The sequence below is a fragment of the Mustela nivalis genome, assembly GCF_964662115.1.
Source record: "Mustela nivalis genome assembly, chromosome: 10".
NCBI classification, from domain to species: domain Eukaryota; kingdom Metazoa; phylum Chordata; class Mammalia; order Carnivora; family Mustelidae; genus Mustela; species Mustela nivalis.
The window spans coordinates 83,197,499-83,219,448 of record NC_139029.1 but is presented as its reverse complement, the minus strand read 5'-3'; the positions used below and the strand labels follow the sequence as shown (position 1 = coordinate 83,219,448).

At 38.5% G+C, this 21,950-nt stretch overlaps 1 protein-coding gene across 8 annotated transcripts in view; it reads right to left on the bottom strand.

The window, feature by feature from the left end:
* CDC14A (cell division cycle 14A) overlaps positions 1–21,950 on the bottom strand; it is a 179,631-nt gene that overhangs the window by 83,151 nt on the left and 74,530 nt on the right. For all 8 annotated transcript variants that reach the window (XM_082686498.1, XM_082686495.1, XM_082686497.1 and 5 more), the window contains exons 6-7: positions 7,572–7,638; positions 4,074–4,136 (exon numbers count right to left, since the gene is read on the bottom strand). In XM_082686498.1, the coding sequence (XP_082542624.1) occupies positions 4,074–4,136; positions 7,572–7,638 (130 nt within the window). The remainder of the gene's footprint in view (positions 1–4,073; positions 4,137–7,571; positions 7,639–21,950) is intronic.

Below are 21,950 nucleotides of genomic sequence, written 5' to 3'. Positions count from 1 at the left end.
CTGCTTCTCCCTCTGACCCTCCCTTCACCATGCTCTCTCTTTCCCTCTCTCATTCTCTCTCTCAAATAAATAAACAAAATCTTTAAAAAAAAAAAAAAAAAGAAAAGAAAAGAAAATACCTGGAGAAACCTGTTAGAAAAGTATGATTGTTTGGACACTGATTCTTAGGGCAAGTTTTGGGGCTATCTTCTTGCAGTTACTTTATGGGACCTTTGCAGCATAGCTGTCAGATTTACATCTATTTGATCAGCCCCAAGGTGAAGAATGCACAGTTCCACAGTGTGGTAAATGAGAGACCACATTTTGGAAGATACTTTTGTTCATCGATAATTAATGGGCCATTCTGCAAGTCCCATGAAAACAGAGCAAGAGTCTGAGATAACTTAACCAAACCCCTCTAAATATGACAGGGCTTTAACTCTTATGTGAATAATTAAATCACCTAAAGCAAGGCCATATAACCTGTTCTGTTTATACCAGGCTTTATGTCATTCTGAGGGACTCCAATAGTTCATGGTCAAGACCGTCCCCACAGAATCTGCCTCTAGGTACATGTAGCTACTGAGCACTTGAAATGTGACTAGTCCAGGGGCACCTGGTGGCTCTGCTGGTTAAGCTTCTAACTAATGATCTCAGCTCAGTCTTGATTTCAGGGTCATGAGTTCAAGCCCCACACTGGACTCTATACTGGGTGTGGAGCCTACTTAAAAAAAAAAAAAAAAAGTGACTAGCCCAAACTGAGATGTGCCATAGAGCAAACTACATGCTGAGATTTAAAGGCTTAGTTCAAAAATAAAAATGTAAAATACTTCATTAATAATTTTTATACTGATTACATGTTGAAATGATATTTTGGGAATATTGGATTAAATAAAATATATTAAAATTAATTTTATCATTTCTTTTTACTTTTTCTAAATGTGGCTACTAGAATGTTTAAAGTATCTATAATTCTCATTATATTTCTATTGGACAGCACTGCTCTAGACCCAGGAATCACAGGAGGAAAATGGATATAACCCTTTGCAGAATGGCTGGAGATTTACCTGTAGACTTCATAAAGTGAGTATTTCTTATGTTCTGCTGATCTTGTCATTAACAACGTTTGGCATTCTTATCATAAAACTGCCCTTCAGTCTCACACTGAGATGCAGTCTCATTAATATAGGCTTCTTCTTGAGCCAAATTATATATTAAATGCAGTTCCGTCAAGAAGTGTCTTGGAAAAACTTCATCCTGAACGTTCCCCACTAATCCAAGACTTGCTGTCTCCTAATTTGCTGTCAATGATAAAATTTTACTTTGAAAACCACAATGTCTCCATTGGAATACGAACTTTGTTGGAAAACACAAAATATGTGTCTCTAGCTATCCCACAAGTTCACCCATTGTCCAAACTCACTAAGGCAGGTGAGGGAAGAGCGAGCAAAATTATGACAAGTATCAGGCCCACAGACTGTCGGGAACAGAGTTCCTTTATTTATTCATTAAGTAGCATTTATGACATGCTCACTCCCCAAAAAGCATACTTCTCTTTGTGATTTTCTTTTCCTGGGCTTTATGATAGAATGGATATATCATTCTCAGAAAGGAAGTAATTTGACAGAAAACTTTTCAAATGTTCACCACTTACATCCTGCCTCCCATTACCACCTGGGTTGTTGTTGTTGTTACTACATTGTTTGTTTACTCAGGCAAGGGTGTGACCACATTCTTAACAGACTTTTTTTTTTTTTTTTTTAGTTGGCCAGTTGGTTGGTTTGCAAGAATTAAACTCTACTGTCTCAGGTTTTTCAACAGCTTTTCCAACTACCTCTCAACATCCACATTAAGGTTTAAAAAAAGATGAAGGAATAAGTAAAATGCCAACTAATTTTTTCTTTTTATTGTGGTATTGTTCCTTCCTCCTCCTCTTGAGTGTCCACCCCACTATCTCCTTTAATGGAAATGGACTTCGCATTTTGCCATATCATTTTCTCCATGCTCATATACATGGAGCATGAAACATCTAATTTGGAAGTCCACTTTAAGAAAAGAATACAAAATTATGAATACAAAATTAGGTATAGGACCTTAAAAAATGCCCACACAAGTGTGGGGGGGTCCTCTAAAATTTCAGTTTTATTAGCGTCACAGGAAATCAGCTCTGCTAATATAATACAGATACACATATATGGGTTAAATGGGATCTCATTACTGTTAATTAAAGGAGGGGATTATATTATAAGCACTTATCTGTATCTTTTCTTCTAAACAATGTATTATAGAAATCGTTCCAAGACAAGTCCTACAGCTCAAATTCACTTTTTCATATCAGCACATAACATTCCATGGTGTGTATGAACTATAAATCATTCAATCGTCCCTTATGAGTGCACAGTCTCTGTTTCTAGCTGGGGGTGGGGGTGGGGTTTGATGGGGGGATTCTTTTGCTGCTACTAAAAATGCCATGACAACCATGCTTTTATGGTTAAAAAAAATTCAAGATTTTTAATAAATTGTACTACATTAATTTGAGGAGAAATAGCACTTTTATGATATTAAACCTTTCTATCCAAGTATTCAGTATGTATTTTTCCACGTAGTCATGTCCTATCCACAAGGAATTTGCAATCCAGCAAGAAAAATAAAAACAAGATACAGGAAACATGGAAAGTACAAATTGTAACCCATGAAACTGAAGGGAGAAAATGCTCAAGAGAGTAAGGCTCTGTCTGTAGATGTGACCCACACAAAACAGAGGAGAGGGAATGCTAGAAGGGCTGGGCATGTGGCAGAAAGGAAGCTCAGCCAGGACACGGGGACACTCAGGGAGCAGTGAGCACGCAGCTCTGTGGGGCTGGCATGCAAACGGCGCCCGGTAAGCGAACAGGAGACAAGGCTCTGGAGGTGGGCTGGAGCCCATCCATGCTAATGCAGAGCAATGCAGTCTGGGGCCAAGAATGATGAGAGTTCTGTTCTAAGATCCCTCAAGTCACGCGGGTGAAAGACCAACAGGAGAAGAAGGACCCGTGCTCGTTAGAGAGTGCTTCTCATCGTCCACAAGAGAGGGCACCACACCTGAGCCAGAGGAAGGAAGGGAGAACAGAGAGCACAGGGAAGATGAAACACACACCAGGAATTCAAATACTGGTTCGATTCGGGAGAGAAAGAGGAGCATTCCTGTTCTTGAGCCTGGATGAACTGCAGGATAGGTGGTACCATTAATACAGATGAATGAAGCAGAAGACCATAGTGGAGTGAAAGATGGTCAGTTTCTTCTCAGACTGGTTAAGTTTAACTTGTAAACAGGATATCCAAACAGAGATCCTGAACTAGAGCGCAAAGGGGGAAGAGCTGCCCTCTCTCACTAAGAGTGGTGATACATTTCACAAGTCGTCTGGAGAACCCCAACAGGTGAGTTCACCTCCATAGAATGTTGGGCCTACTTGAATTCTACAGGCTTCTCATCTTCCAGAAAAGCTGTTTCTTCAACATCTCCTTATACAGCAACCTAGCTGGGACAGCCCTTGCCTAAACTCTGCATCACTGAACAGGCAAGACAATACTCAAAACCACCATGATGCAATGGGGAAAAAAATTCAGCCAATTCATAGAACTAGGTAAATTCAGCCATATTTAAAAATTAAATTTATGCAGTCAAAAAATATTATAATATAACAAAAATACTACAAGTAAAGTTTTGTTTTAAACAGAATCTGAATTTTTAAAATAACAGTAACTCAGTTTCTCTATCAAACTACATTTTGAAATTATTTTTTCTTATAAATTAAATGTGCAAAGTAATTGTTAACGGAAGTTTAGTGAAAGGACATTATAGATAATAGTCCTTTTCCCAAACTAAACATTTTCCCAAACTAAAATTCTGGTATTCCTGGTTCAAAGGCAATAACCAAAGCTGAAAGGACAAAACTGACAGCTATAGAAAACTCCCAGAATGCTTTTACTGTAGAAGCCACGCAATTGGCAATACCTGAGTGTTGGGGCCGGGGAGGGAACAGGGCGGGGGAGTGGAGCACAGGAGATTTTAATTAAATGAAATTATAGCTTGTAAAAAATTAAAATGTACAAACCTCATAATGTTCATATTCATCCACATCAAATGTCTCAAAGTCAAAAAATCCATGTTGTAATCCCTAGAAGTAGAATTTGAATTAGTTTTTCCACACCAAATTGGTAAGTCCTCTAGTCATTCCTAGAATTCCTGCTCACAAATAATTCTTAATAATCTGAAGTTTGAAAAGCTTGAAACCTTTCGTTTAAAATGCATATCTAGAAATCACCTTCTAACATTGGTAAGTGTGCATTGAGACTTTCTCACAAGTGGGACTTAACACTTAGAAAAGCATGAAAATTTGTCCTGCAAAATATATCTAGAGTCCTTATTTACATTAGTTTTGTATATAGTAAATTAATTATGTATATAAAATGGAACATATTAGCAAACCTAGAGTTAAAACCTATTGGGAACCAGGCAATTAATTCATATCAAACAATGATAGGATATATAACAGTAACTTTTCAGATAGGAGAAGAAAAATCAATTATTCTTGGGGGGTTTTGTTTTCCTTTGATCATTAATGAGATACTTAGCAAAAAGGGCATTTTTACTTCATAGGCCCTTCTTTGTTCCTAAAACTTCTCGAGAGCATTTGTTTTATGGTCATAGTTACTGACAGAATAAAAGTGTACTTGTCTGCTCTTACAATTTAGAGGAAGAGCTGGTACTTTTTAATAACACAAAGAACACATTCATTACTCTTTTTTATAACTAATGATTTAGAACTTTTAAAAACTATCTAGCTTGCTCAGATACAATATTTTGAAGAGGACAGTTTTATTTTATAAATCATGAAGCTGTACAGAGTGTAATAGAATACAAAACCACTGTTACTTTTAAAAGTTACATATTCGAACCATTAAAAATTGGAGAAACTATGAAGCCAAGCTCCAGGACATCTGTCTTCAAAAATATGTTCGAGACCAGCATTTCCTAAATGCAGAACACAGGGTGCCTGGTTGGCTCAGTGGGTTAAGCCCCTACCTTCAGCTCAGGTCATGATCCCAGAGTCCTGGGATCGAGCCCCTCATCGGGCTGTCTGCTCAGCAGGGAGCCTGCTTCCCCCTCTCTCTCTGCCTACCTCTCTGCCTACTTGTGATCTCTGTCTGTCAAATAAATAAATAAAATCTTTTTTTTTTTTTAATGCAGAACACAAATCACCTGCAAAAGAAGCAACTCAGTAATTTAGATTTAAAATATAGAGTCCTAAACCCCATATCCCAGAACTATTAAATGTGATTCTCTGGGGGTAGGATCAACATGTTAATATGCCTTCTAGGTGATTCTTATAAATGATAAATCCTGACACTGCTGAGTTAGTCAACCCCTACTATTATAAGCAAAGCAAGTTATTTCAATTATCTCACCTTTAAATATAGCAACTTAGTAGATCCATCTGTACCATTCCCGGGAAAGAAGTGAGAAAAACAGAGCCAGGACTATAACTGTCCTTCCTTATTTCTTCATTGGAAGTGTGTGTTTGCTTATGTTTCTGTGTGTAGTTCACACCCAGGTAAAACCATGCTTATGATGATGCCAATGCAACAAAATCAGAAAGATATGCTTCCAAACAAGGCAAAAATGCAGCCATACTCTGTCTACACTCTTAGGAATATGGTCCTCACTGCCACGCAACTGCCCACAACACAGGGCTTTATGTAAGTGTGGAGGGGGATAATGTGTCTCAGTTGCTTAAGGAAATGTTTAATATCTGTCAGATCTTCTAAAATCTCATCTACGTTTGAGTAAAAAAAAGCCCCAGCTCTTGATGAAACAAGAAATTTACAGAAGACCTTATCCATGAACAAAGTCACACCTTTCCTCTCTAACAGGAAGGATGTCATAAATTTCTATACCCAGTTACCAAGTTACCATAATAGGCGGGGATATTCCAATGTGAACTCTTTCTGAACTTCATACATCTATTTAAAAAAACAGCCTGTACCAGGTGGCAGAATAGGCAAAATAATAACAACAACAATAACAATAAATAAATTACATTCCCCCCCACCTCCGGCTAACTTTTTTAATCCTATAGTTGTGGACTACATATTGAATTATCTCTCCATACATGTTCTTAACTTGTGCTACTAGAAGTCTAGGATGGAGACACTACTTATGGCGGGGGGGGCTACAGTATGCTGACAGTCTTTAAATGGAAAGAAAAATACTTGAAACTATCTTAAACTTTCAGAGTTTAAATTCATTTTTAAATGAAATATCTAAGTCAAAAACAAACATACATAACAGTAGCATACCGATCATACGAATTTTCTCAATTTAAAATGTAACAAAATCAGTCTTACATCAGAAAAGAAACTAGAACAAGAATCATTCTCCTGGTGTATCTACAGTCCATAATGACCCTTGCCCACGGGCTATGCAACATGTACATTCCTGAGTGATACATCATGGCTATATGTTCAAGATGGAATGATGTACTTTGAAACTTCATTAGAATTTCACACTATAGGGGCACCTGGGTGGCTCAGTGGGTTAAGTGTCTGCCTTCGGCTCAGGTCATGATCCTAGGGTCCTAGGATGGAGGTCTGCATGGGCTCCCTGCTCAGTAGGGAGTCTGCTTCTCACTCTGACCCTCTCCCTGTTCATGCTCTCTCTCTCTCAAATAAATAAATAAAATCTTTAAAAATATTTTTTAAAAGAACTTCACAGGATAGCATGCATGACTTCTCAGTAAATCAATGCTTCTAGAACATGTTCTAAAAGTTCTCAAAAATATTTTGGATTCACTTCTCCATTATACATATGAATAACTAATCTATGCCTCCAAACTGCAAAGTGCATCAAATCACCCAGAGTGTCAAACACAGACTGCCCGGCCTCACTCCCATAATTTATGGTTCCGTCAGTCTCCAAGGACGGCTGAGAATTTGCATCTCTAGCGAGCCCCACATTTTGACAAACCGTTGATTTATAAGATGCCCCAATAGGATGTTAGAAAGCTCCAAATTGATAAAGAAATGTGAGTTAGAATTAGCCCTGCTAATAGCTCCCTGTAGCCCTAAGAATGGCTTAACCTCCCTGGGGTTGTTTCCTCATCTATAATAATGAGATAATAATATCTGGCCTACTTACTACTGTAACAATATCCAGGTAGGAAACCAACATGGAAATGTTCCCCTCCACACTACCAGAGGTGTGCAGTGGCTTCCTATCTCTCCCACACCAAGTGCTGGCTTCATAAGGAAGCTGACCCAGTGACAAAGCAATGTCACAGGCACAGAGACAGACACAATTGCCCGGGAAGAGAAATAATTTAAATAAGGAAGGGAAACCCCCTCTAATTCAATCAGGAGTTACAGAGTTACCCCAGACACCCTTCAATTTGCCCGATGGTCTGTATTTTACACATCAATCATTCCATCAAGAAGTGGAAAGCCTTTTGCTAACTGCCTGTCTTCTCTCCAGTGACAAGCAAGGATACTGACATTATTCCTTTTTCATATTTTGAAACATCTGCACCAACTATAGCAAGGAGAATTATTATTACCTTTCTGATTCCCTGCAAACAGTCGAGGATGGTGAGATTATAAGTGCAATTTCCAAAGGAAGCATCCCTATAAACACACACAAAAAAGAAATGACACTAAAAATGTACATTCAGAATATTCAAATAATAACAAAAGTCAACTGAAGACTGCTTGTTTGGTTTCACAGCTTTCATTAATTTAATTAATGGTAAATTAATGTAACACATCAGATCCTACTAGTTAACTACCCCTACAGCTTAACTGAAGCATTTCTGAAATTGCTTTAATCCAATAGGCAGAATTAAGAAAACCAGATCTAAGAGCCTGAGCTCTGTAGTCAGGTTGCCTTTGTTCAAATTCCAACTCTGCCTCATACTGCCTGGGACTGTGAGCAAGTTAATTTTACCTCTGTGAGTTTCCCATCTCTGAAATGATGTTACTGATAGTCACTACCATTCATAGGATTGTTGTCAGATGCATTTACTAAATATAAAGTCCTCCATATAAAAGCCTAGCATACAGGAAGCCCCTAATAAATGTTATGACTCTCCTTGATATTACTAACAGTGAACTGGACTGTTTCACTAAGGAAAAGATTCAGAGTCACTAAAGGTATTCATACAGAGGAACAACCACCCATCAGAAATATAGTAAATATGAGCATAAATATGTGAGGACAACGCAGGCAGGTCAGCAGAAGCTAGCTGTTTTCATGGATTAAATGCCACCCCTCCATCAACTCCCCACCTCCCCCCCAACAAAACACTATGGAAAATGCAGTCATGCTTCCAAACAATCTCCCCTCAGGATCCATGGGAGCTTCTAATGCACCATGAAGTATTGTATCAAAAGGATTAGGAATCTATTGCACCGAAAATTGAGTACTTCATACTTTATTTAAGTTTTTAGAGCAACTTAGCAGACTTGCTTTAGGCAACATAAAACTGAAGTATCAAGTTCAGGTCAGTTAAGCAAGAACTGGCACTGGAGCTTTAACACTAGCGGTGTTCCAAGGTGTCCAAGGCAAGAAACTTGACCTCAAGGCTCTGTGTCTCTGCCCAGCCCCCACTGCTGACCCAGAGGAACAGAGCTATCAGGGAGGGATCGGCCAATGACAAAGTCAAATGTACCACACAAAGTCAGTTCAAGGGCAGCAGTGGGGAAGGTGCCAGGTGATGATGTCCATGGGGAGAAAATGACCCTGAAGGGCTTTAAAATAATTAGCATAAAATATAACATAAATAATTAACATAAAACTGAGTTTTATATCACAACCATCCTAGGGAACTTGACCCTATGACTGCTTCAACATCCTGACAACCTCATATAAAAACAGTAAGTTAGCAAAGCGACTTAACAGAAATGCTTAAGTCCTGAAACTTCGTTAACCTAAAGAAATAGAAAGGGTTATTCTTGGTAAGTAAATCTGATTTCGAGACTTCTTTTTTTAATGCCATCTGAACTCATGGGTCAGTGAAAATCAAAACAGCCTCTTTTCCAAATACCTTGTAAAGACATGAACCACATATTAAGAAGCAAATTTTAATGGACAAAAACAGAAAAAGGCAGAGCAGGACATCCAAGATAAAATGGTTTATATTAATAATCACATATTCCTTTGTAGGCACTTGTCTCTTTGGGACAGGGTTCAGAATCTTTTGTGTGTCATGAACCCCTTAGCAATCTGATAAAGCCTGTGAACCCCTTTTCTCAGAATAGTGTTTTTAAAGACATAAAATAAAATATAAATGAATACCAGAAAACTAATACAGTCAAATTTATCAAAATATAAAAAACGTACAATACCATAATATTTACTTAATAATTTACTTATTTTATTAATATATAATAAGATCTAGTAGATCTACTAATGACTCTAATTTTAAAGAATGAATGAACATAAATAAGATATGTAAAATATATAAGATGTAGGCAAAAACTGTAATGGGATATAAGAATATCTGTAATTTCTATTGTGATAGTCATTCATATTGCTAATACTACTATAGTTTATTTCTAATATTTATAATTGAATGTAATCTTATCAGTTATAAGATTAATGAAAACAAAGACACTTTTCTGGCCATACAAATTCAGCAACTCTCTAAACTTTCTCCACAGACCTTAGATTAGAAATCACTGCTTTGAGAAAGACAACTATCATATGATCTCCCTGATATGAGGAAGTGGTGATGCAACATGGGGGCTTAAGAGGGTAGGAGAAGAATCAATGAAACAAGATGGGATTGGGAGGGAGACAAACCATAAGTGACTCTTAATCTAACAAAACAAACTGAGGGTTGCTGGGGGGAGGTGGTTTGGAAGAAGGGGGGGTGGGTTATGGACATTGGGGGGGGTATGTGCTATGGTGAGTGCTGTGAAGTGTGTAAACCTGGCGATTCACAGACCTGTACCCCTGGGGATAAAAATATGTGTTTATAAAAAATTAAAAATTTAAAAAAAAAAAAAAGAAATGACTGCTTTATGGGATGTGTGGATGGCTCAGTGGGTTAACCTTCAGCTCAGGTCATAATCTCAGGGTCCTGGGATCGAGCCCCGCATCTGGCTCTCTGCTTGGTGGGGAGCCTGCTTTCCCACCCCCTCTCTCTGCCTGCTTCTTTGCCTACTTGTGATCTCTGTCAAATAAATGAACAAAATCTTAATAAATAAATAAATAATAAAAATAAAAATGTTTTAGTAAAGAATAGGAAAAAAAACACTTCTTTTTATTTAAAAGAGTAAAACAATTTTAGGAATTGGAGGTATTCCTTATTCTCTGAAATATATTTTCCTATGCCTAGAGTCACCTAAATAAATTCACATGTATCAATCATCAGAAAAAGAAACGATTATAAATAAATCACCCAGTCTTTCTGTCTGCAAAGTTTGGTGAGACAATCATGACATCTCCTGTCCTAACCCAGCACAGTTTTTCCCAGGGCCTGAAAAGAGAGCTCTAGTGACCTGATGATCAAATCTGCAGACCAGAGAGAGGAGGGCCAGTTAAACATGCCATGGCACAGAATCAGGACACAAAGCAGTCACAGCTGGCTGGAAAGGCAGGGAGAAATTTACGGCTTGACATATAATAAGTGCTGCAATAAAATGAGGTCACATTCTCAGGAAAGGGGAAAGGAGATGAAACACCAAAGGAGATTATACCCATTACTCAAGGTAATTAATCCTCATGAAGGGCACAGGAAGACAATAGGTTCCCAAAACCTGCCCCCATAACAAGCAAGAGAAAAGGCTAATTAGTAGAACCCACCTCCTACTTAGTCAAAGGAGAGTAACCATAAAAGTGAAGGGATACGAAAACAGGTTACATGTCCTCTGGTGGAAAGAAAAAAAAAAGAAAGAGAGAGAGAGAAAGAGAAGGTAAGGTGAGTCTGAGTGGCTCAGTAGTTAAGCGGCTACCTTCGGCTCAGGTCATGCTCCCAGGGTCCTGGGATCAGGCCCCGCATGGGACTCCCTGCTCAATGGGGTCCATGCTTCTCCCTCTCCCTCTGCCTGCTGCTCCCCCTGCTTGTGCTCTGTGTCAAATAAATAAATAAAATCTTTAAAAAGGAGAGAGAAGGTAGAGGTGGCAGATTGGACACAAATATCTATCAAAACCACACTAAAGAGAGAATTTTGAAAGGCTTTTAAAAAATGGAATCCAACACATTCAGAAGAGAGTGGAGAGTAGCAATAAAATCCCAAAAGCTGGAAATCAGAGAAATGAATGGTGATAAATTACAAAACCAAGAAAACTGAATGTTAAGGTACCAGTGAAAAAGAGAATCAACCCAACGAATACCAGAAACTTCCCCAAAGGCTCAGGAATTGGCAGCACTGGGTCCTTTGGGGAGTGAGAATGAAGGAAATGATGGAAATAAGATTAAAGTCCATTTCAGAAGAAGAGAAGTTTTATTCTATAAAAGAAACATTATCTCCCATCTGATAAATGAGTTCTTCCCTGCTAATTTCTCTCAATCCCCTAATATAGTCAAGACCATCTGAAAATAGAATGGTTGGCCCTGGAAGACAGCAGGATTCCTGCCCCCATGCAGTGTTCAAGTTTGAATCAGAGGACTGCTTCAGGATTATTTTTCGCCTACTTTGTTGTATGAAATGGAGATCCAGGTTAGGAAAACATCATTAACCAAAGAAGTCCCTTCAACTCTGAAACTGTATTGTTATTCAACACAACTGATGATCACTTTCTTCTCCAGATCTCTCCCCTGGGTCCTTCCCAACAGAATTTAAACACTTTCACGTCTCCACCATCTTTAAAAGAAGAAAAACCATCCCAGAGTTTCTGGACTTGATATCTCCCCACAATCACCACCCTCCCTTTGGCCTCCCCTTTAAAACGAGACTTCTCTGAAGGATGTCTTCTCTCCTGGCCTCCATTTTCCCTCCTCTTTCATCCATGCCATGAACATTTTGCACTAAAGTCACCAATTATCTCCACATTGCAAAGCTGGGATGGCAGGGGAGCTTTGTTTTTAATTGAGATAAAATTCATAATTCAGCCTTTTTAAAGTGCACAATTCGGTGATTTCTTTCTATTCACCATGATGTGGCTTTTGATATATTCACAATTCATATCACCACTAATTCCAAAACAGTTGTGTTCCCCGAAAAAGAAACTCTGTGTCCATTTACAGTAACTGCTCCCTCTCCCTCCCAACCCCTGGCAGTCAGTAATCTACATTCTATCTCTCTAGATCTGCTTCTTCCAAGCCCAGGGGACATTTCCCAAGCATTATTTGACTGAACTTGTCGGCAACAAGTATCTCGCCCCTTTGAATACTCTCTTCACTGGCTTCCTGGATTTTTTTTCTACCTCTCCAGACATGGCTCCTACCCAGTCTCCTCGGCAAAGACATCCTTCACCTTCCATCCTTATAAGTTAGAGCTTCTCAAGGTTCAATCCCAGACTCAAGTTCTTGTCACTCCATGTTCTCTCCCTAGCCCAGAATTAGATGGAGTGCATCAGCATCACCTGAGCGGTTCCCAAAACACAGCTTACTGGGCCCCACCCAAGGTCCCGATCCAACAGATCCAGGGCAGGACTGGAGAATCTGCATTCCTAACAGGTTTCCAGGGGCTATTGATGCTGCTGGTGGGAAGGAGCACATTTGGAAAACTGTCCAACACAATCTCATCCATATAAATTGCCATCAGTCTGCCAATGACCCTCAAATTGCTCTCTCTAGCACAAACTCCTTAAAACTGCAAAAACAGGATAGTCAACCACATACGTGACCTTCCCATTTGGGTGTCTTAAGGCACCTCACTGTGTGAGAAGACTCTTGCAGCTGCCCGACCTCAAAGCAACAACAATAACCGGTTCTCCAGCACGGTCTGTCCCCTAAAAGATTCAGCTTCCACAATTGCTCAAGTTAAAGCCCAGATGTCTCTCCAACTCTCATTCTCCTTATCCTGTCTGCCATCATGCTTTGTTGCTTCTCCCTTTTAACTGCCTCTTGCCTGCACAGACTTCTCCTCAATTTCCCCACCACCTCTCAGGTGAACTCCTGCAACAGCCTTCCCACACCCATGCCTCACCTTCCTGATCAGGCTTCTCACAGCAGCCAGAGGATATTTTTTTAAAGGTAAATCTGATCCAGTCACTTTTCACTGACTTCATTGCATTCATGGGAAAGTTCAAATCGTCAACAAATACAAGGCCTGGTGGGTATCTGACCCTGCCTGCCTAAGCCTCCTCATATCATGCTCCCACACAATTTGCCCATCACAAGACCTTGCTTAACCTCTCAGATAGAGCCCTCTGCACTCACCACAGGACCTTTGCTCCTGCTGGTCACATGTCCTCCCACTTGCTTTTGACTAGGTTAGTCTTCAGAGCCCAGCTCACACACAGATCAATGTCTCTGAGGACAAATCTCAATACCACCCTAGCTGGAGCAGGTCCCCAGCTTTTTTTTTTAGTGCACTTAACTATAGTTGATATTATATTGTGGCATTCTTATTTGACTCTGCTGCTCTCTCTGTAATAGTCTCAAAGAAGGCAGGATCTAGACATTTTTTTTACTCACTCCTCTCTCCCTAGTACCTGACATACTGCCTGGCACAAAATAGATACCGACTAGGCACTTCAATGAAGTAAAGGAGCTTATCAAGTGGTATTAATCATACCTTTATTCTAACCCAGACACTTTGGAGAGACTATACAGAGCTTTTAGAACTTAAATCAAGATACTGATGTGGATAGAAAGTTTTAAAGTTCCACAGTTTTTATTGCAATTATAATTTCCAACTCTTAACTCCTGGTTTGCTTTTTTACTCATTTATCTATGTATTTATTCATTCACTTATCTATACTTACTGAGCCAAATATTTATGGAGTTGAATAAGAGGGCACGTTGTATTGTTACCTCCTCCATAAAGGACCACTTGAAGTCCACAGACGTCAAGTGCAGGAGAAGGTATGGGCTCACCACGCTGCCTGGAATAACCACAGGTCTTCCCTGTATCTGTCAGGATAGTCTGGCCAAGCATTGCATTAACTCTCTTAAGCAGGTAAACGTAAGGCTGCTCTTCATTCAGGGATAAGTTAATACCCCAAACACCCGGGGTTTCTAATCATTCTTCTCTGCTAAAGAATAAATCATATGTCTCTAGGCCCAATATGGAAGACTAATATTACCGCCAACAGCTGTCTACACACATCCAGATACAAATTTAACCCAGCCTCATGCTTGACCATCTATCCCAACAACTCTCTTTTTAAATGTGACATCCAGCATAATAGTCAACTGAACCACAAAGCAACTATGAAATGATTATAAAAATCCAGTAACTCTGACCTTGGGAGTGGTAGGCAGTCAATAAATACTTGTTGAATGAAAAACTAAATGAATGAGTATGAAGCAGTTGGGACTTTTTTTATTTTTACATTTTTGCATCTATTTTGCAGAGAAGCTATAGAAGAAAAATTAAATTTAAGAAAACAAGAACCACCATGCACAATTAGATACAAAGAGAAAGGGCTTAATCCACTCTTGTCATAGAACTGTCTCCTATGGGTTCCCATAAGTGATTATTGAATATTCAGGAATTTTGAGAGCCCATATCAGTACTGGTGGGTGTATTTACACCATAGAAATCAAGAAACACCTTCTACTTACAGAGCCAGTTTACCGACATACCACTGCTTGTACCTAAGCATTCAGACATCACTCAGAAAGAAGCAACCTTGTAAATGTTAACAATGAAGAGATGAAACTGCAGATGAGAGAATATATTCACACAAAGCAATGAGAAAGCATTTCTAGTAATGAGGTTGTTCGAAATGAAGAAAGAATGAAGAACAGAGGTACAGGATTTAAAATACAGAGACTAATCCAAAGAGTAAAAAGAGCTGACAGTAGGGGCACCTGGGTGGCTCAGTGGGTTAAAGCCTCTGCCTTTGGCTCAGGTCATGATCTCAGGGTCCTGGGACTGAGTCCCCGCTCTCTGCTCAGTGGGGAGCCTGCTTTCCCCCTCCCCCTCTGCCTGCCTCTCTGCCTTCTTGTGATCTCTCTCTGTGTCAAATAAATACATCAAATCATTAAAAAAAAAAAGACCTCGCAGTAAATGGATGAAGAAATATTGGCGACACTATGATCTACATATGTTTTGATCCTAAAATTCTCTGCCAGTTCTCTGGATAACAAATGGTTAGGAGGTATGCAAATATCTGCAGAGCAGTGGGTTGGAAAGGATCTCAAAGGTCATGAAAGCACCCTTCCAAGCACTGATCTGAATCCCATCTACACAACTGACAGAGGATCATGAGCTTCTTAAGAACTGAAAGTGTGTCCTTTATGTTCTGCATGCCCAGAGTCCAGAATGGTGTTGGAGATATTAAGATGCTGTAGATGTTTGATGAATGAATAAACAATCATTACCAGGAGATCATTAAACTTCTATTCGAACAACTCTAGTGGTTGGGAGCTACTGACCTTTCAAAACAAAAATCATACAAAACAATATTTAGTCATAAACTATGTATAGTAGCAAAAACACAATCAAACTGAGGGTTTTGGAAGGGGGGGATGGGGGATGTGTGAGCCTGGTGGTGACTATTAAGGAGGGCATGTATTATATGGAGCACTGGGTGTGGTGCATAAACAATGAATCTTAAAACACTGAAAAAATAAAATAAAATCAATTTTTAAAAAAGTTTAAAGTGAAAAAAAAAATCACAGTCAAGAGCTTAATGTCCAACGGAAATATGATGCCATCCACAAAAGAGAGCCAAATATGTAATTTTAATTTCTTTCAAAACCATATTATAAAAAGTAAAAAGAAACAAGTAAAATTAATGAGTAAGGTATTTTCTTATTCTAGTATATCTGAAAAATTATCATTTCAGCAAATAATCAACATAATTACAAAGAAGATATTTTACCTTTTTTTTTTTTTTACTACATCTTTAAAACATTTGGACTAAACAAATTTCAAATGCTCAAAAGCACACATAGCTAGCAGTTAGCAGCTAGCTAGTAGCTACTGTACTGGGTAGTTCGGCTCTAGACTATACTGAATGGATACTTGGTAAGTAGACAATGCCCCAAAATACGACACATAATTATCCAAATCATACTTGACTTCCAATCACTGAACAAATCCCTGACACATGTGAACCAGGTCCGGGGAAAAGAAAGAGCTGATTGCTTATTATATCTAAGCCTACAAGATAAAAAAGGTATTTGCTGAGCATTCATGGGAAGAACAAAGCAATCTACCACCAATCAAAGAGCAAAATCAAATGGCTTCATAGGGAAGCGCCAAAAGGTGAGCATGACCACTACTTAACAAAAACCAGAACACAGAATCTCCCACTTTTTAGATTGAAAATAAGGCTACACACTAATCACTCTGTTCATCCAAAGAAATAGATATGTAAAAATTCATCTCTAAATCATGGCTCCAAAGGTCACATAAAGTCAGCAGAATAGACTCTGTCCAGAACTAGCAATAATAGGCACCAAAAAAAAAAAAAAAACAAACCCTGCACTGCGCTCAGAGCTTTTTATCAAGATGTGAGTGACACCATGTAACCACACTAATTTTGCTTTACAGATAAATATAGTGGTAAATTGGGGGCGCCTGGATGGCTCAGTCAGTTGAGGGGCTGTCTCTTGACTTTGGCTTAGGTCATGATTTCAGGGTTCTGGGATAGAGCCCTGCATCAGGCTCCATACTAAACAAGGAATCTGCCTGAGGATTCTCTCTTTTTCTCCCTCCGCCCCTTCCCTTGCTCGTGCACGCCCATGTGCTTTCTCTCTCAAATAAAAAAATAAATAAATCTTTTAAAAGTTAATAAATAGTAGCAAATTGCCTTTAGATTAGGTACTGAAAAGACATTCAACAAAATAATTACATTCATTAACGTAAATGTAATTCATTACTGTAATTGTAGTAAACTAATATGAATACATTAAATTAATGTACTTTTCTAAACCACCTTTATCAACTAAGACTGGCTATCAGAAATGTACTATATAAAGAGTACAAAAGCTTGGCACTGACTCTTCTATAGAAACGTGGTAACACAGATCTGGGACCATCAAAATAGGAATAACAAAGAACATCATCTGAACCAACTTTCACAACTCAAACCACTGAAGTACCTGCTGGGTTCCAAAAAAAATAGAATAGGCATAACTCACTTCCTTACGTGTATTTAGTGAGTCATAGAGACCCTGACAAATGGCATTTATTTACTACTTTAACAAGAAAAATCTAATAAAGAGTCTGCTTTTCCTAGTGGTCCAAGTTACTCAACACATCCCGGCTGTTGAGAACAGCCTGACCAGTTTGGAATGGAGAAGCCATTGACTCCCATCTATTTTCAAAACTCAGGAAACTAGCATATATATCCTCACTATCAAAACTAATGTGGATCTTTCTCATCACACTAAGCATTAAAAGCAAAGGTTTATTAAAGATCCAAGGGGGCAGAAATACACCCCAAAGGTCAAACTGTAAAGCAGAAGGATAGCCATCATAAGGATACACTGGAAAGCATAAAATAAATTTTGTTTCTACATTGTTGATACTCCAAAGAAAAACATGGTAAGGAAAACTGTTCTTTTGAAATACAAAGTTAATCGCTAAATAAACTTTAACAAAAATCACAATATCATATTTAAGCTAACAAATATCTAGTTCAACATTTTCTGTGAAGACATACATTTTATAATTAGATCTAACATCTACCAGCACATGTTTATTTTGCTTTAGAAGAAAGAAGGCAGCCTAATGCCAAGTTCTAAGTGGTTGACCCCTTTGAGCCTTTGTTAAGAGACCTACAAGTTCTGGCATGCCCAGATGGTCCAGAGTAATTGCTTCAGAGACTTCCCACTAAGACTCAGCCACATTAAGACACAGCTCAGCAACAGGGATATCACTAGGGGTCATCCCCAAAACACAACAAACCTCTCCCTTAATACAAACAGTATTGATTCATTTCAATGTCAATTGAAAGGACTGCTGGTGGGAGTTTTGTGGTCCCTCTGGTAAGGAAGGTTTTCTGGCCTCACACCTGTTCTTCTAAGAGAAAAGCTGCAGGTTCCTGTTCATCATAGATAAAATGCCATTATTTGATAAGCCATCTATTTCCAAGATTCTCAGGAAATAGTACAAAAACAGCTCCATTAAATGGTAGCGTATTATTCTAATCCCAAGCGATCTATTTTGTTCCACACAGGTGTGGATCCGGAAATGTGTCCTAGAGTGTTTCAGAATACTGGTGCTGCCGGATATTAACAGAAATTGGGGTGAGGGAGTAGAAAGGGGTTCAGAATGAAGTACTCTGGAAAAGTCCGCGTTAAAGGAAGTTAAACAGGTTCCTTTATTACTCAGAACCATTTAAAATCTTTAAAATGAGAATGTGCTTTCTAAATCCCCAAGAGTTCTAAACTTTTTCTTTGAATCTTTTTATTTTTATTTTTATTTTGCCATGGTAGATCGTATAGAGCAGTAGTTCCAACCTTACCAGCATACTGGAATTTTGTGGAAGTTTTTGAAAATCCCAATACCCAAACCCAATACCTTAGAGCAATTATGTCAACATTCCTGGGAACAGAACCCAGGCACCAGCGTTTTTTAAAGCCTCTCAGACTTTTAAAAACCAAATATGAGAACCAACATAACTTTGGGAAATACTACCTCTAAGTTCTAGCCTCCTCTCTAACCTAAAATAAAACAGTCACACAAAAATGCATTCCTGCACCTATCCAGGAGGAGACCTGCAAAAAACCAACACCAAAAAAGAAAAACTAAATAGACAGCTGGAGAGAGAACATTCAATGTCCAACCAGCTTGATTCCAGTGGGTGTCAACACAGCACCCTACCTTAACCTCACCTCTACACCTACTCATTGTTTCTCAAATCCTGCTTTCTATATTTGTCATCAAAACTGGGAGCCTGGATGCTATTTATTATCTATACAGTTAAATTCTCCATTTTATATTATATGTCATAAAAAAGTTGATTTCAGGACATCTATGAGCCATTATCAAATACCAAAAAAACTCACCATGTTGCCCTATTTGACCCATAAACAAAGAAGTAAGTTTTATAAAATGAATTTAAAAGCACAAAAGAAATCAAAAGAAGAGTTATGCAATTTTCCGTGTTTTACAAAGCTGAGCATTTTCACCAACACTGTTTTATGAACATCAGAGAAGGTGGATTTGAAAACCATGGCCATTGACTGCCAAGAAGACAATATGAGAATTCCACTAAGAGTTGGTAGTCTCATGAGGCCTTAGACAAGCAAAATTAAGATGAATTCATGGAACAACTGGTCAATAGTATAGACTATAAATTTGGTAACACAGTGAAAGGAAAAGTACCTAAAAAGATTCACACTAGGCTTGCCAATTCAAACTCTGCTGACTCTGACCCCAGAACTGAACAGCCTCTTGTTCCCTTGAGACCAACTGCCAAGCCAACACTAAAGATGGATGGACTCAAGGAACTGAAGTAGGTGAAAAAATACCCTTTTCCTCTAGTTTTCAGGTAAAGTCACTCTTTCTTTTTTTTTTTATAAAGATTTTACCTATTTATTTGAGAGCGAGAGAGAGCATGAGCAGAGGGAGAGGCAGATGGACAGCGAGAGGCAGACTTCCCGCTGAGCAGGGAGCCTGATGCAGGGCTCCATCCCAGGACCCTGAGATCATGACCTGAGCCAAAGACAGACACTTAACCAACTGAGCCACCCAGCTGCCCCTAGCCAAAGTCACTCTAGACAAACTCACTGGTCATCCTCCACAGAAGCAAAGGTACATTATTGGACACAACTTCTTCGCAATTAAATGAAACTTAATTCCATTAACTTAATGAAACTAAGACTGACTTGCAAAGAGCAACGTCACAACAAACACTCCTTGAGTGTCACACCAAGTCAGAAATTCAACTATCTCTAAAGTCTGCTATAATTAATGCAGTCAAGAACAAGCAGTAAATTGAGGAATTGGGTGGAGGTGGTCAAAAGGTACAAACTTTCAGTCATAAAATAAATACTGAAGATGTCATCTACAACATGATGACTACAGTTAACACGGCTGTCTGGTAGATTTGAAAGCTGCAAAGAGAATAGATCCTAAAAGTTCTTATCTAAAAGAAATATTTTATAACTATATGAAGTGATGAGTGTTAACTAAATTTATCATATAAACATTTCACAATATATGTATGTCAAGTAAGTCATTATGCTGTGCACATTAAGCTTATAAAATGCTGATGCCAATTACATCTCAATGTAAAAATTTTACTTATTTATTTATTTAGAGAAAGAGAGAGTGAGAGAGAGAAAAGACGAGAAGGGGGAGGATCAGAGGGAGAAGCAAACTCCCCACTGAGCAGGGAGCCTCATGTGGGACTCAAACCCACGACTCTGGGATCATGACCTGAACAGAAGGCAGATGCTTAATTGACTGAACCACTTGGTGCCCCAAGATATTTGCTTTATTTTTTTTTTTTAAGATTTTATTTATTTATTTAACAGAGCAAGAGATAGCACAAGCAGGCAGAGCAGCAGAGGAAGAAGGAGAAGTAGGCTTCCCACTGAGAAGGGAGCCTGATGCGGGCCTCGATCCCAGGACCCTGGGATCATGACGTGAGCCAAAGGCAGTTGCTTAACCGACTAAGCCACCCAGGCGCCCCAAGATATTTGTTCTAATCATGTATGTGTAAAATGTGAAGGAGCCTGCACAAAATGCAATGCACAAAATATAATAGGGAATTACAGATGAAAGACCTGCCAACCCTCTCTAGAAAAATGAGGAAAGCCTTTACAGAAGAGACTGTTTAGATAAATTTTTGTTAAATGAATAAATCTCAAAGAACAACATTATTCAAACTCATATCCAAACTCATTCAAACTTAAAACTCTTTTACTAGAAAGACACTAAGAATCTAGAGAACAAATGGAAACAGGCATTTCGGTCTAAGAAGGCATATAAAGACGCAAACCACACTTTGAGAAGCCCTCAAACTGGTCTTCATTTTTAAAAATTTTTCCTTTTTTTTTTTTTTAAAGATTTTTTATTTATCTGACAGAGAGAGAGGGAACACAAACAGGGGGAGTGAGAGAGGGAGAAAAAGACTCCCTGCAGAGCAGGGAGCCCAATGGGGGGCTCAATCCCAAGACCCTGGGATCATGGCCTGAGCTGAAGGAAGACACTTAATGACTGAGCCACCCAGGCACCCCTTAAAAATTTTCAACAATAAAACGACTACACTTAAATGAAGTCCCTTTAAGCCTTCTTATTTTTTAAGTAAAAGTATTACTGCAACAGCATATTAAAAAGAAATCTAGACGATGAAGATAGAAGTATAACAACAAATGGTATAAAAAAACTTCATGGATCACAGAATCCAAATTACAAATAAAGGCCAACGCAATGATGGCTGACCCAAACTATAAGACGATTCTTGTTAACATTAGATTAGCCTTAGTTAGTCTGGACTGCAGACTAAAATCAACTCACATCTTACCTCAGCATTAGGAAAAAAGTAAGCTTCTTTAGTCAAATTCCAGAAAACCAGTACTATTCCTTCAACTATATTTTTTACTAAATTATAAATACACCACTTTGTGGTATTTTCTGCTTCAAATGTATGGTTTATACATTTAAATTAAGAGTTGGATTTAGAAATATAGGTTAATATAAACACAACTCTTGATTTCTTAGGTTATCAGAAAGATAAAACTTAGAGTTACATTCAAGTTACAGTCAAACTTTTAGCAGGAAACAGGTGCCTAAACCAGAAACAAATGCCTCATCTTTTCATTAAGCATTCTTTTTTCATATAATGAGTACCTTTACGCAAACAGATTACTAAAATCCCTTTACATCTAACCACACACTATAGTTTTCTCCATAGTAGT